The sequence below is a fragment of the Babylonia areolata genome, chromosome 23 (genome assembly GCF_041734735.1).
Source record: "Babylonia areolata isolate BAREFJ2019XMU chromosome 23, ASM4173473v1, whole genome shotgun sequence".
Classification (NCBI taxonomy): domain Eukaryota; kingdom Metazoa; phylum Mollusca; class Gastropoda; order Neogastropoda; family Buccinidae; genus Babylonia; species Babylonia areolata.
The window spans coordinates 6894340-6911351 of record NC_134898.1 but is presented as its reverse complement, the minus strand read 5'-3'; the positions used below and the strand labels follow the sequence as shown (position 1 = coordinate 6911351).

The window sequence follows — 17012 nt, the reverse complement described above, 5'->3', positions numbered from 1 at the left end:
ATTCTTGCCACAAATGCAGTTTTAAATGTAATGAGTATTGTATCAACTACCATGTGCATGTTGTGCAATAGTACTAGGGATTCTACTGACCATTTCTTTGGAATTGTAAACATACCAGAAGATTTAGGAAAACACTGGAATATCTATTTAATGGAAAATATGTAACCTCCTGTGGTATAGTTACTTAAAAATACATTGTGTTGTTTGGTGTTGATTAAACATTACAACAGACGGACTTTTTCATCTATCTTACTGTTAGCAAAACGTTATATGTACAGATGCCGAACTGAAAAAAAAAAATGTATATCAAATATACATGTATTCCAAAGGCATCTGAGCACACGTTCTGAAATTGAACAACATAGTGCAAAAATACCCTGCAACCTGTCCACCTTTAATGCTGAATGGGAATGTTATAAAACAGTGTTTTCTACGGACAACGACTGGGGAAAATCTAACAGGTGTCATAATAGATGCATGTATGAGCCTTTTCTTTATTATTTTCTCTTTTCAATTGTTTTCCCTTGAAATGCCAAAGAATTACTGAATAAAAAAGAAAATAATAATATTAATAATAATGATGATCGTGGTGGTAGTTAGCAGCAGCAGTAGTAGTTGTAGCAGTAGTAGTAAACATCATGTCATTTATCGTGGTCGAGTGATTTAATATAGCGACTTCTTTTTCTGAAACATGTTCCCGAGACCAGCAGCCATGACCAAACGACCGAGAGATAGGGAGAGAGGAGGTGGGAGGTTGGGAAGCGAGAGAGAACAGATGAACGTTTAAACAGACAGAGACGCAAAAAGAAATAGACATATTTTGAGACATAAAAACAGAAATGATATTGGGGTACACAAAGTAGATACTGGTGCTGTGTGTCTAACACTAAACAAGAGAAACTCACTTTCCAAGTAAGCTGCCAGTTCCGTGTCTTCTGCCAACAGCGCTTGCTGTCGCGGCGAGTTGCCCTGTGTAACAAGCAGCCATGTATCATTAAAACAGAGCAACGGTACATTGTAAGAGAAATTGTAACACCCAACACCTGAATTTCTTTTTTCAACCAGTCTGCACCAACGCGAGTGTCTAAGCTGTGTCTTTGGGTAGAGGGAGTGGGGGTGGCATGGAGGAAAGACGAGGGGTGGCATGAAATGTGTGCGCTCGCACCTGTGTATTAGGGGAGAAAGTGAAAACTACGGGAGGTCTCAGCTTCTAAGAAAAGCAGATCATAAGTGAAACTTACATGACTCAAAACTGCCAGACACGTACACACGGCAGTTCACACACACACACACACACACACACACACGTTTTATTTTGGAAGAGAAACACAAATGAAAATAAACCGAGATTACAAGTTCATAATAAAAGCACTGGTGACTATAGAACCGAAACTGATTTACTAGAAAGATATCTTAATCATAATTAAAAAGAGTCATTATGTAAACTATTAATATTCTGTTATGATCTCGTAACTGAAAGGGATAAGTATTTCAACATTCAAATAGAAAAGAGACCATGCCTACAATGACAAAAAATAAAAGAATGATATCATTTCTAAGATAACTGTGAACTGTACAAAGAAATTAGAGAGGATTTCGTGAACTAAATTCAACAAAAATGCCTGTCAACTGTTATGAAAACAAGCCAACTCATAATTTGTTCCTGTCCATTGTTCCTTCTGGTATTTAGCGCAGCAACAAAGAACCGGTATGCTTCAATGTCCTGAGTCCTCCTTCGGCTGTTCTGCGCTAGGTGGTCTTTGGCCTTCCCAACATTCTGTTGTCCAGTGAAAAGCTGTCATTGCTCTCTTCGCAAGTTTTTCGAGGTCGACAACTTCTTTAGATCATCCTCAGTCATCATATAGCATTCCGAGCCGTGACGTACAGTCCTGATAAATTCTCGGGGGGGGGGGGGGGGGGGGGAATCTCCACGTGTTCAGCATTCCGATGATGATTCTGGCCTTGCTGAGACGGCTCTTGATATCGTTGTCTGCTCCCCCATCGTGTCTGACAGTGCTGCCTAGCTACACAAACTCTTCAGTTATGGGTAGATCTGTTCCGTTTACTTGCACTGGTGAAGGGTCTGGAATGTTCAGTGTCATCAACTCTGTTTTCCTCTGGCGCAAACTGGGAGACAATCTTGTGGACATGTTTAGAAAATTTGTTTACAACTGTAGTCAGTCATCCAAATTTTATTTAAGTTTCGGCGCCGAAATATGGCTACCATTTGATCAAATCGCAACAAATCTCCCATGTTCTAACATGCAGTTCACTGCATTCCACATCACAAAATGTCATTTAGAAAATGTAGGAATTGTCAAATTCTAGTAATACACAAAAGTACGATGAAATTTCCAGTTCTGGCAGTTAGGCAGATAACAAGGGTTACATCACAACACACACACACACTGTATTGGTGGATCCCTGACGCATTGTCCGTTTGGTGTTTTCCAATAGTATGACTTACGCAATAGGTATCATTGTATAGATTTTCATTTTGGCTTAATGTGTGTTTACACACAACGTGAATTTATGTAACAGCATGGTGTTTCGGTTGTGCGTTGTGTGTATATGTGTATATCGACCTGTCTCTAATCTGTCATTTTTATCAAAACTGCTAGAAAAGATCATATTGTCTCAGCTCTTAGCTCATCTGGAACAAAATGGTTTACTTAATTCCCACCAGTCAGCTTATAGACGTGGTCATAGTTGCGAAACAGCCCTTCTTAGAATAGTGAATGATTTGCTTTCGGGATTTGATGAGGATAAGATATCTGTTCTCGCTCTCTTAGATTTGTCAGCAGCTTTTGACACTATCGACCACTCTATCCTCTTGAACAGACTTAAAACTTCCTTTGGTATTCGTGACACTGCACTAGCATGGATCACGTCTTACCTGTCAGATCGTACACAGAAAGTATGTGTAAATGGTATATACTCTAGAGTATCTGCCTTGAAATATGGTGTCCCACAGGGGTCCGTCCTAGGTCCTGTTCTTTTCGTGCTGTATGCGGCTCCTGTGTCGGATGTCATCAGTCATCATGCGATGTCGCATGAGAGCTTTGCTGATGACAGACAACTTTATCAGTCGGCTTCAACAGCTGAATTTGATGCACTGGTGACTCAAACACAGGAGTGCATTGCTGGCCTAAAGGACTGGATGACTCTCAACAAGCTGCAATTAAATGATGATAAGACTGAATTGATGGTAACCTGTCCAAAGAAGTTTCGTCAACATTCTTACTTTCCTGACTCTGTTCTGATCAATAGCACACCTGTTTCATTTTCTCCCTCTGTTCGCAGTCTTGGTGTAATCCTAGACCAGTCTCTTTCCTTCCAACAGCAAATTTCGAATATCTGTAAAGTTGCCTATTTGGAACTGCGTAGAATCAGCTCTATCCGCCACTATCTCTCAACCGATGCAACCAAGACACTTGTATGCTCTCTGGTTCTCTCAAGATTAGATTACTGCAACTCTCTTTTGGCCGGCCTTCCCAAATATCTGTTAGACAGACTCCAACGAATTCAGAATAATGCTGCCAGACTCATTTGCAGAGCTTCTAAATTTGACCATGTTTCTCCTCTCCTTCAGTCTCTCCACTGGTTGCCTGTTTCTGATCGAATAGACTACAAGCTATCTACTCTGACCTTTTCTGCAGTCAACGGATTTGGCCCCAAGTATCTTTCTGAACTCATCATATCTATACCCCGTCTCGCCAGCTCCGTTCTTCCTCTGATACTCGACTTCTCAGGATACCTCACGTTAGAAGTAAGACCTATGGACACAGATCGTTTTCTTTTCGATCGCCAAAGACGTGGAACAAGCTCCCTGATAACCTCCGTCATTCTGATTCCCTCGCATCTTTTAAATTTCGTCTCAAAACTCGCCTTTTCCCTCAGTAATAAGTTCAATTGTGGCAGGTCCACTTCCTTTGCGTTACCTGTGCTTGACTATGTGTGTATACATATGTATGTGTACATAACTACATGCATGTATATGAATGTGTATTGTGTGTGCGTGTGTTTATGTAAGTTTGTGCCTGCCTATGTGTGCGTATGTGTTAGGGTAGTTGTTAGATACACATGCATGTTAAAATGTATGTATGCAGCGTGTGTGTGTGTGTGTGTGTGTGTAGTCACATTTTGGTGTGTGTATGTAACATACGTATGATGTATTATGTTAACAAAAGCGTTTTTGTAAAGCACCCAGAGCAGATTTCTGGATAGTGTGCTATATAAGTATCCATTATTATTATTATTATTATTATATGATAAAGTTTAGCATATTCACTTTCTCTGGAAATGCCTGTCAACACCAAATTTGGTTTAGAAATTGTCAAAAAAATGATTTCTTTCACAAACTCAATTTTCACTGACAATGCGCTTCTGGGAAAGGTACAAAAAATATACATAAGCCAAAATACTTACAAAGTGAGGTTACTGGTACATTTCAATTTCTCGTTTACAAAAATTAGCACTTTTATCTGACATATATTATTGGATTAATAACAGTAGGTTTTAAAAAGAAAATAATTTTTGGTGAAATAGGAAGTTAGCGTAATATTATTATGGATGTTACACTGATGATTACTTCTCTCAGGAACAGCTAACTAAAGGGACATTAATCTGAATGAATGAACTATTTTAAACGGATCGTTCTCACATGAAACATTTCATTTTAAAATATGACCAAAGACATGGACAGACATGTGTGCTTTACACTCTGTATGAAGGTCTCAAATAACATTCGCGCAAGTGGTCTTTTTTCTTTGGTAAATATCATAGCGAAGATCACCATTAGTATCAATCAGACACCCGTGCGATTAATTTCGCGATAACAGATGGGAAGTGCAGGTAATTTGAGCACATTGGAAACGTGGGCACCCCATTGTTCCAGTCACCCAATAGCATGTGTTGTTCTTTGACGCAAAGAGCAGTAAACGAGTATGAACATTAACGGACAGTTATTGACAATAAGTTAAACTTTACAGCTAATACCCAGCTTATTAAAAAAAAAAAAAATGTGAGTCCAGAATTTATTGTTCACAAAATGCTCAAAGGCCTCAATGTCTGTGATAAAATACTATATACTTTTTACAGATGTTTTATTGAATCAATGTTAACGTTCTCTTATGTAAGCGTAAGTGTGAAATGCAAGAATGTATTGAACAGGATCGAGAATGTCTGCAGTAGGCGTGAGACAAAATATGCTAGCTGTTCTTTCCGAACAGCGAGTCGCACAAAAAGCAAAAGTTATCTAAAATGACAGCAGCCATGGACTCATGAGATAATACAAATTTTACCATCTGGAAGATGCTACTGGACTCGCAAATTCAAAACTCTTAGAACTAAAAAGTTTTATTCCTGTGTCAGTTCAATTGTTGAACAGAATAGCATTTACCCCTTTTTATGTAACATGTTGTACCGAATAGGCTGTATCCAAAATGTGTAGGGGTGGGGTGTGGGATGTGTGAGGGGTATGGGTGTGTGTGGATGGGCGTATGTGCATGTGCGTGTGTGGGGTGCGTGCCTCTATGTGTGTGAGTGAATGCAAGGAAGAGAAAAGGGGGTGGAAGAGAAAGGTTGGGGTTTTTTTTAACGATTTTTTAAAAATAGAAGTTTAGCTGTTTATACTATAAGGATGTTAGTTTTACGGCGAAATTGATTTTATTTTTCCGAATTTGAAATAGAGCTGAGATGTTTTATTTTACTATAAACGTAATAATTGATGTTTTTTATGACTTGAATTGATGTTTCTATACCTGTATTATAGTGTGCCAGCAGTGTCATCTACACCCCCCCACCCTTTCCCCTTCCCTCCCCATACCTCCCCTCTCCCCATCTACCCTCCAACCTTTTCTTATCTCCGTTCCCGCCCCAGTCTTTGAGGTCGCGCCGACACTGCGCCACCCTCCCTCCTTCCACCCTCCCGTACCCGTACCCCCACTCCCTCGTGGGCTGTCTTTGGTCAGCGAGTCTGTGCTCACCCACCCCAGTTAGTCCAGGGCAGTTACAAAAATGGTCAAAATGTCTGCAACAAAACCGTTCTTTTCACGATAAAATAGAATAAATCATACTGATCACGCTGATATAAACTTGACTGCTGTAGGTGGGCGGGAACATGATTAGATTTTGATTTTTAATAATTATTTCTCACACATTTGGCCATGAGAGAGCGCCTTACAAAGATCCACAAGGCATGAGCAAGCCAGGGTTACGCAAGCGCGTTATTAGAGGTCGCCAGACGAAAGCGTTTAGCGCGGTACAGTACTTGTGGCTGACTGCTGCCGCGCTGATGCTGTCCTACACCTCCGTTAGTAGGTCACTACGGCAGATGACAGATACCGTACAGAAAATAAGAGAACTCTTTGGGGTCAAAAGGAAACAAAATTTTTATTTTCATCTATTATATACTAAATTGGTAGAAAACGCAAATTTGCTTTTACGAATGTTTTACAGTCCTGAAAATTTCATAAAAAAAATGAAATCGGTATTATACCAACTGCAAAGGTGAATTTACGAAGGCAGCACGTGATCATTTAGTTCGTAAGAACAATTATGTTGACATTTTACGCAATGCACAACTTGGAAATACTTCATGCTCTGCTTATTAACGTGTAGTATATAAATATCTTAATACCTATTTACTAGGTTTGTTTCAATGAACATTGTCGGAGCACTGTCCAGACAATTAATGCAGAAAGCATGGAAGGCAGGTGATGGCAAAATCGACCAACATCATGTCTTGATGTAAAAAGAACGGTATGAAATATGTTTTTTTTCTTTGGAAATGTAGCAGTATTTGCAAATGTGACTCACGAACCCTGGTGCAGTAGACACTTCGGTTTAGCGTGGGAAAGAAAATGTATCTGGCTGGAGTATGAAGGTGGCAAATGAAGTGCATCAGATAGTCATGAAGAGCAAAGACTGCCTAAAAAATGAAAATGGGTCAGTCTCCAGAACTTTGTTGGAAATGGGGGTCTCTCAGTATGATTCAGTATAAACATGTGTTTACAATGATTATTCAAATGTTTCACATGTTATCAGGATTGTAATTCATTAGAGAAATGTCTGCAACAATTTTGTGAGAATATGGTTTGTTCTTGTGTCTTAAATGTGTTGAAAATTATTAAAACCATCAAAAATTTCGGCGCCATTTTGTGATATGGCAATGTGTCTAAACATGAAGTGGTCAGAAACAAATAAATACAAACCTGACTAAAATCCAGTACATACAGACCTGATCTATATTCATTCGTTGTGATAATAAAACATTGATCATCAGTAAAAATGGTACATTAGTTTGACATATTACGCAAAAAACCCGCTTGACAGACGTAAACAACCAGTTCCTCGACGTATTTTTATTCATTCAAAGGCAAGCACATTCATGAATACACTACACGTTCTTTACTTGCAACAGGTGGTCAACCCATCTATCGTCTGCAGCGCATACACTCATTTTCTGAAAAAAAAAATGTCTATTCAACTATTTCAATGCAATCGACGTCGCATATTAATTTTCAGTTCCGCTTTTCTGTGTTACTTCAGTGCATGTAAACGACCCAATAAAAATGTGCATGTAAACAAAATTAGAACTGTTTCCACATAAATCATGCAGATTCATCTTGGGAAAGCGTAAATCGGTTTGACAAACACCCTTCAATCGTGTGTGTTTGAACACAGATTCAGAAAATGTGTTGTTTCCGACAGCGTGTGAGGTGCTCGTATGTTACACGGAAATCTCTTATATGTTCATTCGCACCCCGTGCTTGCTATATTAAAAAACAAACAAACAAACAAAAAACTGTGTATGTTAATTTCGTCGCTGTTATGGTTTGTACATTTATCTCTGATCCGATTAAGTTTAGACACAATAACTTTTTCTGACACATGGCGAGATGCGGTAATATACGGATACTGGTGTAAAATTTCGAACCAAGTCAACGCATGTAGTTCAGTAAGACTGTTTTCAGTTGAAGACTTGTTGCTTCAAAAGTTCCAAAGAACAAAGTTCAAAGTAGAAAATCACCCCCTTAAATTACCTTGATTTTGGCTTTTGCTGTCTGGTGAAGTTTTATCACGAAATGATGTAGTTTATCAGTTCACAAGCCAGATGAAGTGTGGAACGAAAAAAATTGTTGTATCCGAAACATGTCAGTCCCTACGCGCTTATTGGTTTGCAAAATTTGATTAGAACAGTCACATTTTACATCACACAAGTTCTGAAAAACCAACGTATACACTGACTGTGAATGAATTTCTTAAAATTAATTAAGTTTGAAGCATTTCACATTTAGTAGTGCTTGAGATGAACACATGTTCTTTGGTTCTGCTTTATGCAGATAATAAAATTCCTTATTTTTAGTTATTGTTTGTTGTTGTTATTGTTGTTGTTGTTTGGTTTTGTTTTTTCTCAAAGTCTTACTTTTATTACATTTTGTTTTTCTGCAATCCTACATATTTGTTCACTGTGAGGATAACGCTAATCAGTTTTCTGTTGATTGACCGAATAGTAAGATACAAAGAATCCGGTGTTTTGTTCACAATTCTTCAGATAAAGAGGAAAACTTTTGTCAAGTGATATAAATAATACAATTCCCATTTCATAATATGATGAACGATAGTACTTTAAACAGTTAAACACTGGGGAGAATTGATGTGAAAATGGAGTGACTGCAGTGTTTCTGAAAAATAAAATCATCCAGGGTGGGGGAGTTAGTTTAGGTATTTTGGATTCCATGTTACATATGTCATACGGTTTTAGGTAATCATTCATAAAATACATCATTTTGCACAGGCTTTGTTTGAATGAATTGCACTGGCTAAGGATCGCATGATAGATTCATTACTATCATTATTATAAATCCAGTAATTCAAACATCTGCATCGGGAAAGTTAGTTTAGGTAACTTGGATTCAATGTTACACGTGTTACAACAAAGTTTTACATAATCATTAATAAAATTTATGATCCACTGTTATCATTATGATTATTATTTATATCCCAATCGACGTCTAATGCGCCAGGGTTCGTGAGTCACGTTTGCAAATACCGGTTCATTTCCAAAGAAAAATATGTATATCATACCGTTCTTTTCACATCGAGACATGATGTTCAATTTTGCCCTCATCTGCCCTCCATACGTTCCCAGTTTATTGTCTGGACAGAGCGCCGATAATGTTCATTGAAACCGAACCGGGTTAACACATATTTAGATATTTATATTCTACAAGTTAATAAGCGGAGCATGTAGTATATCCAAGTTGTGCGTTGCGTAAAATATCAACAAAATTGTACTTACGAACTAAATGATCCCGTGCTGCCTTTGTAAATTCACCTTTGCAGTCGGTATAATACTGATTTCATTCTTTATGATATGTCATGAATGGTAGGATACTGGAAAACATTCATAAAGGTGGATTTGCGTCTTCTATCACTTTAGTATAAAATACATGAAATTGAAAATGTTTGTTTCCTTTCGATCCCAGAGAGCTCTGTTCCTTGCTTACTGTTCAGAATCAGTTGCCTGCCGCAGTGACCTGCTCACAGATCGGCATCAGCGCGGCAGCAGTCAGTCACATGTACTGTACTGTGCTGAATGCTTTCCTCTGGCAACCCCTTATACCGCGCTTGTGTAACCTTCGCCTGTGCTTGCCTTGCGACTCTTTGTAAGGCGCTCTCACACAGGCAGAAGTAATAAAAATATTCGATTCTGGACATTAAAAATCAAAATCTCCTTATGTTCCGCCTCCCTATATTGGTCAACTTTATATCAGTGTGATCAGTATGATTTATTCTATTGTAAAAAGAACGGTTTTGTTCCAGACATTTTGACCTACCGCAAATTTTAATCTAAATTCCCTGGCCTAAGTACAGCTGTAGGAACACGTGCAGTTATGGGATGTCTGCTGCAATCCCCGTGCTGAAATAGATGTCAGAGTGTTCGAAACATGCTAGTGTCAGCATGTCGGAACAGTCCAGTACGGCGGCCTGTCTTTCAAGTCGTTCCCCATCTCCCCTTTCGCAAACACAGCTGAGGCAGATGGCGGGACTCCGGAACGTGAGCTAGGGAAAATTCATGCTAATGTGAACTTTGATCATGCCGCCTGGCATCCCGAGAGTTGTATCGTCCTGTCTCCCCATTCTGTTTGTGACGTAAACGGGTGAACTTGTCGTCATAGAATGTGTATAGACCTTGTTTGTTAGAAAAAAAAATAGAGTAGTTTGCCCTTGATTACGCTGGAAAGAGAATTTGTGGGTAGTCTCTAAAAGCGAAAGTTGCGAGTTCGTTGATTGTACCTGTGTAAATGCTTCACAATGGGTCTGGGAAAAACGGGAGGAAAGAAGTACTGTGTGTGCTGTTCGAACTTCAAAGGAAAAAAAGGTGACATCGCAACGAATACCAGCCACGAACCGATTGCATAGAGCGTGCCAAACACACACACACACACACACACACTCTCATACTTTGTACTTCGTGAACTGAAAAGGACTGCACCCTCAGTGGCGATGATATTCCTTCACTTTTTACGAACAAAGTCTTTAAAACAAGCACGGTATGTGACATTTTGAATCGAATGGATTTGTGTGTGTGTGTGTGTGTGTGTGTGTGTGTGTGTGTGTTTGTTTGTTTATTGGTCACATTCTTAGCTGTGATATTTATTCAGCACAGATATATGCATCTCTGACACATCTATAGTACAAAACTGACTAGTGTACCCCTGAAACTAACACTACAAAGAATTTCCACTATACAACACTTGTCAGCACATACTTCTTTCAAGTGGAAATGCTTGCACATTTTCAGAAAGTGCTGCAACAATGATACTGAGACAGCGAGATCCTTGCTACTTCCACAGGCAATGTGACTGTTTAAACACACACACACACACACACACACACAGAGAGCATAGTTATTGTTGCAAATTTAAACAACTCACTGGCTTGAGATTCTGCACATGCATAATGCAGTGAATATGTCTGACACATTTTGGGGGTTGTATGGAGTTTGACTGTAAATGTTTAACTAAAACAAATGTCATAACATTCAAGCTATAATTATATCTTCTTTTCTTCTTTTTTTTGTCACAGCTGTCAGATTCATCATTCTTGGGAATTGTGGAGTTTGAATGCTCCTGATTTTTTTTCATACTGATGTGAACAAATATTGCAATTGTTTATATACCGTTTATATTTATCTGATATAATGTCATTATGTTGATTTATATGCAATATATACATCAGTTGTATACACGAGATAATTTGATTTCAACATCCAAAGCTTATACCCACTGCTTGCTAATGATATTGATCATATGGTGCATTTAAATAAGACTTCAGAAACTGTAGCTGTGATTTTTCTTCTTCTCTTTGAGGGAGAAAGGTGGGGGGGTGCGGGGGGAGGGGTGGGGGGGGGGGGGGTGCGGAGGGGTGTAGTGTGGTTCAAAGCAGTTAAGATTCACTGCAGAGTTTTTTTCTTTTTTTCTTTCTGATCATGGAAAAAAATCAAAACTTTGTGAATGTAGACATTGAACTTCAATACAGATGTAGATCACACACACCCACACACACACACACACACACACACACACACGAACAACATCCAAAACTAAATGGTGCTCACATCATAAATAACTCCAATTGTTTAGACAATTGTTCATTGTTTAGCATTTAGGTATGAATGAATGATACAAAAAAAAAAGAAAGAAAAGAAAATATCTAATCAAAGTGATTTTCTTCAAGTCTGTTTGTGTTGGACTCAGACCTGTTTACACTGCATTTTGTAAACAGTCCAAATTTGATTGCACAGATTTGACAAGCAAGCAATACGCAAATGAAATATATATATATATATATATATATATTGTCGCGTGCGACAGTGTAGCGTTGAAAAAAAAAAGAGAAGGAATTTGGGTCAACTTGACCCCTTGAATACGTCATGATTTTTGCTGTTTGCTTTGTTTTGTTTTTTCTTGTTCCCTTCTTTCTTTCTTTATTTCTATGCGTGCGTGCACATGTGCGTGTGTACGCGCGAATGAGCGTGTGCTCCTTCCCTCGCTCTAGTCAGCTCAGGTTGATGTTTTCTTTTTCTCGTGCATGCATATCTGCCGGTTGTTTAGCTCAACTACAAGTTTGATAAGGACAATTCATACGGAATCTACCTCGACGGGTCAGATCAACTGGGGAAGAACAGTGTGTTTTGCGGGCTTCGCGCCAACGGCCAAGAGTTTCACTTCGACTTGGCTCTAAACACGAACCTGTTGTCCGACGATTTTTGTTGTGGGGTACTGGGGCGGAAATGGAAGCATGCATCGCAGCAAGGAATTGTGGGACCGGAAGAAGGGAGGGACCAACGGTCGTCAACGCCGCACTAGTCACTGTTCCTGCTCCATTCGTTTTGGAGTGAGGGGTTGTTTTTTTTTTTACCGATTCAGTTCGGGTTTGGGGCCTCCAGTGCCACTACATTTCCTGGGTCCATGTCCGACCAGGAGGTCTGGAATTACGTCCTAGTTCCAGGGATTTAATCTCCCGTATTATTTTTTTTCACGAGCTCTTGAGGTGAGTCAGGTTAGAATGGTGAAGAATGCTAGTTTTGTTGTTATTTTTCTATAGACAGGGAGCGACCGTTGACATATATTTCAGGTTTTTGGTGTTGTTATTATTGCATTTTGAGATACATACTTTAATTTCAGTGCTAATCCTTGTGGATTCTGATTTATGTATATCTGTGTGCACACATTCTGTTATTGTTTTTGTTTTGTTTTTTTTGGTTGTATTAAGGCGTTCAGCTGTACATGTGAGTGTGTGCGAAACCCCTCTGTGTGTCTGCTTTAGCACATGTACTGTTTTTTGTTGTTGTTTTTTTATTTTCGCTTGACTCTTGACTCGAGTCTTTTTACAGCTCTGAAGAGTGGTCCGCCATTGTCCTGGACATCCACATCCTTCCCTGCACCCGTGATACCCTGAGACTGTCACAGGGGTGTCCCCAACGTATACAACAATCGCCGCTTTACACCTCCCTGTCTACAGAAAGACTAGAACTCCCAGTGGTCGCCTGCATCGTGTGTTGTTTGTGACAAGGACCTGTGTGTTCGGAACTAATGCGAGTCGTACATGGACGGTAGAGGATGCGTGTGTAAGTGTGAGAGCAGTGCATAAGAGGGGTGAGTGTACGTGTTCGAGCGAATGTGATTTACTCATTTATTTTTCCCTCATTCCCACTTATGATGTGGCGATTTGAATTAGCGGGTTAGTAAGTTTGGGGAGTGGAGGGGGTATTAAGGGAAATAGTTAGGCCCCACTGTTGTTTTGGTTGTCAGTATATCCGTGTGAGTGAGTGAATAAAGTGTGGTATTATGTACAAATTCTTGGTGTTGGCTGCATTTAATTGAGCGTGCGAGGATCCGGAGACCCATTTTTTCTTAAATTTTCTTTTATTAGATTGCGCGGGGCCTGTCGGGTTGTAGGTGGGTCCTCAACCTCGACCGGTCACGTGACATATATATATATATATATATATATATGATTAAAAATAATACGGGAAATAAAAGATGGGAGGTGGGGCATACAAATGTAAATAAATGCAAATATTTACACTAAGAATTTACAACACTACCAGTTTCTAAAAAAAAATGGCATCAAAGAGAAAACTGGTATTATGTGTTAATCCTTTGGCCAGTTGTTAGATACAATGAACTTACAGGTTTCCACAAAAGAAATGCATATTCTAACCTGGTGAAAGTACAGACATATTCATTCTGGGTAAACAGGCCAGCTGATTGTACCAGACTGGTGTGTCTGAATGTCTGGGTGTCTTGAGAAGACTTATTAGTGCATGTCACTTGTAATGATGAATGAGTGAGTACTGTATGCGCACATGCATGCATGCTACATCATAAGATGAAATCATTCTTTACTTGCAGTTAATCATCAATGCAAATGTGATGAAACACACATGAATCAGTCTTGATGATGATTATCTTTAATCAAATTCCATGCACAGCTCCACCACTCTTCTCCCCACAATTTCCATGCTAAACTGCACCACTCATTTCCCCACAGATTTCCATGCTCAACTCCAACACTCTTCCCCACTATATGTATTAAAAAGTCATGTGATAGAAAAGGCAGAAAAAGATCAAATTCATTGGAACAGCAATGGCCATTTTCTCAAGTCTAAAATCTGTTTTTAGAAGGCGCGCGCATACACACACACACGCGCGCGACACACACACACTCATACTTTGTAGCAACAATATGAAATGCTAGAATGTATATAGATTCTGACTGAATGGGTCACAAACAGGAACGATACTTTTTTCTTCAGTTCAATTGTTAACAAGAGAGGCAAGGCCTTCAAGACTCACTTGTGATAAATTAAGTCCCCTAGCATTAATTACAGAGTAATTTCCCTTCTTTACTATCTGCACCAAAACGTTTGCAAAATAAATTAAAATTCCATGCTTAGCAAAAGAAGTTCCTGTTTGAACAAAAAATGATAATAATGACTCCTCTTGTTGTTGTGTCAGAATATCAGATCAAAGTGCCAAGTTTAGAGAATACAAAAATTATAAATATAACAGTAAATGCAGTTTGCATATAAGTAGGCTTCTTTTTCATTTTTTGTGCCCATCCCAGACGTGCAATATTGTTTTAGACAAGATGACTGGAAAGAACTGAATTTTTCCTATTTTGATGCCAAATTTGGTGTCAACTGACAAAGTATTTGCAGAGAAAATGTCAATGTTAAAGTTTACCACGGACACACACACACACACACACACACACACACACACACACACACACAGACAACCGAACACCGGGTTAAAACATAGACTCACTTTGTTTACACAGGTGAGTCAAAAATCTGCGAGAGGTTTATGTCGCTGTGACAGCAGAAATGTCTCTGTGACAGCAGAAACTGACTTGACTTCGCCTTCTTGTTTCTGGTTCTGCGACAATTGAAAATCTTTGCACGACGAACAAGTTCAACTTTCGCGCTACTTATCAGTTGTCCGTTCTTTTTTTAAATACTCTTTCGGTTCTTTAACTTTCATGGATTCAAGCGCACTTTCAGTTTCAGCGGACAGAGTCACCATCTTTACTTATCCGGACGTCCCAAGGTCACAGCTCATCGAGTTAGTGGAAGAGCTCACCTCAAGCATGGCATCAAGGCGAAGAACAGACGTCCTTGTGCTAGACTTTGCGAAGGCATTCGACAAGGTAAATCACTCACTACTGCTGCACAAACTGCATAACTACGGTGTAAGAGGCAAGATCAACAAATGGATCTCTGACTTCCTTGCCAACAGATGCCAAGCAGTTGTAGTCGAGGGGGCCCAGTCAAACTTCACTGACGTCAAATCAGGCGTTCCACAGGGATCGGTCCTTGGACCATGCCTCTTCCTGGATTTCATCAACGACCTCCCCGAGAACCTGACCTCAAAGACAAGAATGTTCGCAAACGACACTGCCATCTACCGCACAATATTATCAACGGAAGATCATGCCCACCTGCAAGAGGATCCTGAACGTCTCCAAATCTGGGAACGGAAGTGGGAGATGGCCTTCAACCCGGGCAAATGTGCTACGCTCAGAATCACTCGCTGCAAAAGTACAATCAGCGACAAGTACCAAATTTACGGACACGAGCTATCAATAGTACAATCAACGCCGTACTTGGGATTCACCTTGAAGAAAGATCTGGAGTGGGAGGAACACATCAACAACATTACAAAGAAAGCAAGCAAAGTCCTAGGTTTCTTGAGACGAAACCTGAAAGTTGCCTCCAACGAGCTGAGAGAAAAAGCATATCTAACCTTCGTAAGACCATTGTTAGAATACTCCAGCTCAGTTTGGGACCCACACAAGACAGGATGCATAAAGAAATTAGAGAACATCCAAAGAAGAGCAGCTCGATTCGTCCTCAACCGCTACCACCAGCATGCAAGTGTAACAGACATGCTTGAAAAGCTCAAGTGGCCGCCTCTCCTGAAACGACGTCAAGCAGCAAGGGTCACAATGTTGTATAAAATACACAACGACCTGGTGCAAGTCAACAAAAGTGTCCTCCAAAAACCAGTTATAAGAGACAGAAGATCACATGACCAACAATTTCAACGGCTTGTGAACCATAAACAGCAGTATCGGCTCTTTTCTTTCTTCCCACGTGTCATTCGTGAGTGGAGTGAACTCCCAGCAAACACTGTTGAGGCAGACTCCCCCAGCAGCTTCAAAAGCAGAGTCACCTCTCACCTCAAGGTCGCCACTCTTGACAGTCTCGCTGCTGCGAAACTCCAAGAGTAGGCAAAACCACAGGATAAATTACAGCAATTGTCGGGTATGAATGTGAGAGTGAATGTTTAGGTAAGTAGTGGGTAGGGGGAGTGCTGGAGGGAGGGTGCTGCGGCGGGGGGTGCCAGGGGCCATCAATAGGATGTCTGCCTGTCATTTCTCGCCCCCTCTGATCCAGTTAGTGGGCAGGAGGGAGAGTGTGAATGTGATTGGAGTAAATTTTTTTTCCCCCCCGAGCAACCGGTCTGCGGACCCCCCCCCCCCCCCAAAAAAAAAAAAAAAATGTGGCAAAATAATCAACGTGTTGATTGTGACTACACAACAGAAGAAGGTGAAGGGGCTGAACTTTTCACTGACTTCCGGTTTTCTGACGAACAATAGGGAGGTGCGCACACTGACCTCAATTGACTTAGACTTATTTAAAGCTGACCTGCTGACTGATATCCCTTTTGAGCCGACTGCTGACCAGCTATCCACTGTCCTACACGCTGTACTCGACGGGCACGCCCCGTCGACTCGGCGCCTGATCTCCAATCGTCCCCCGTCGCCTTGATACAACACCGTGGGACCAGAACTGTTGGAGACCAAGCGGGAGAGAAGGAGAGCTGAGAGGCACTGGCGTGCCACTAGTTTAACCGTCAATTGGGACATTTTTCAGACAGCCAGGAATAGTGTAACAAATATTGTTGACTGGACAAAGTCAAAGTTCTACTCTT

General features: G+C 40.2%; 1 protein-coding gene across 1 annotated transcript in view; it reads right to left on the bottom strand.

The window, feature by feature from the left end:
- LOC143298072 (diacylglycerol kinase zeta-like) overlaps window positions 1-17012 on the bottom strand; it is a 275075-nt gene that overhangs the window by 22054 nt on the left and 236009 nt on the right. Inside the window, exon 27 of the mRNA XM_076610749.1 lies at window positions 906-969. Within this exon, the coding sequence (XP_076466864.1) occupies window positions 906-969 (64 nt within the window). The remainder of the gene's footprint in view (window positions 1-905; window positions 970-17012) is intronic.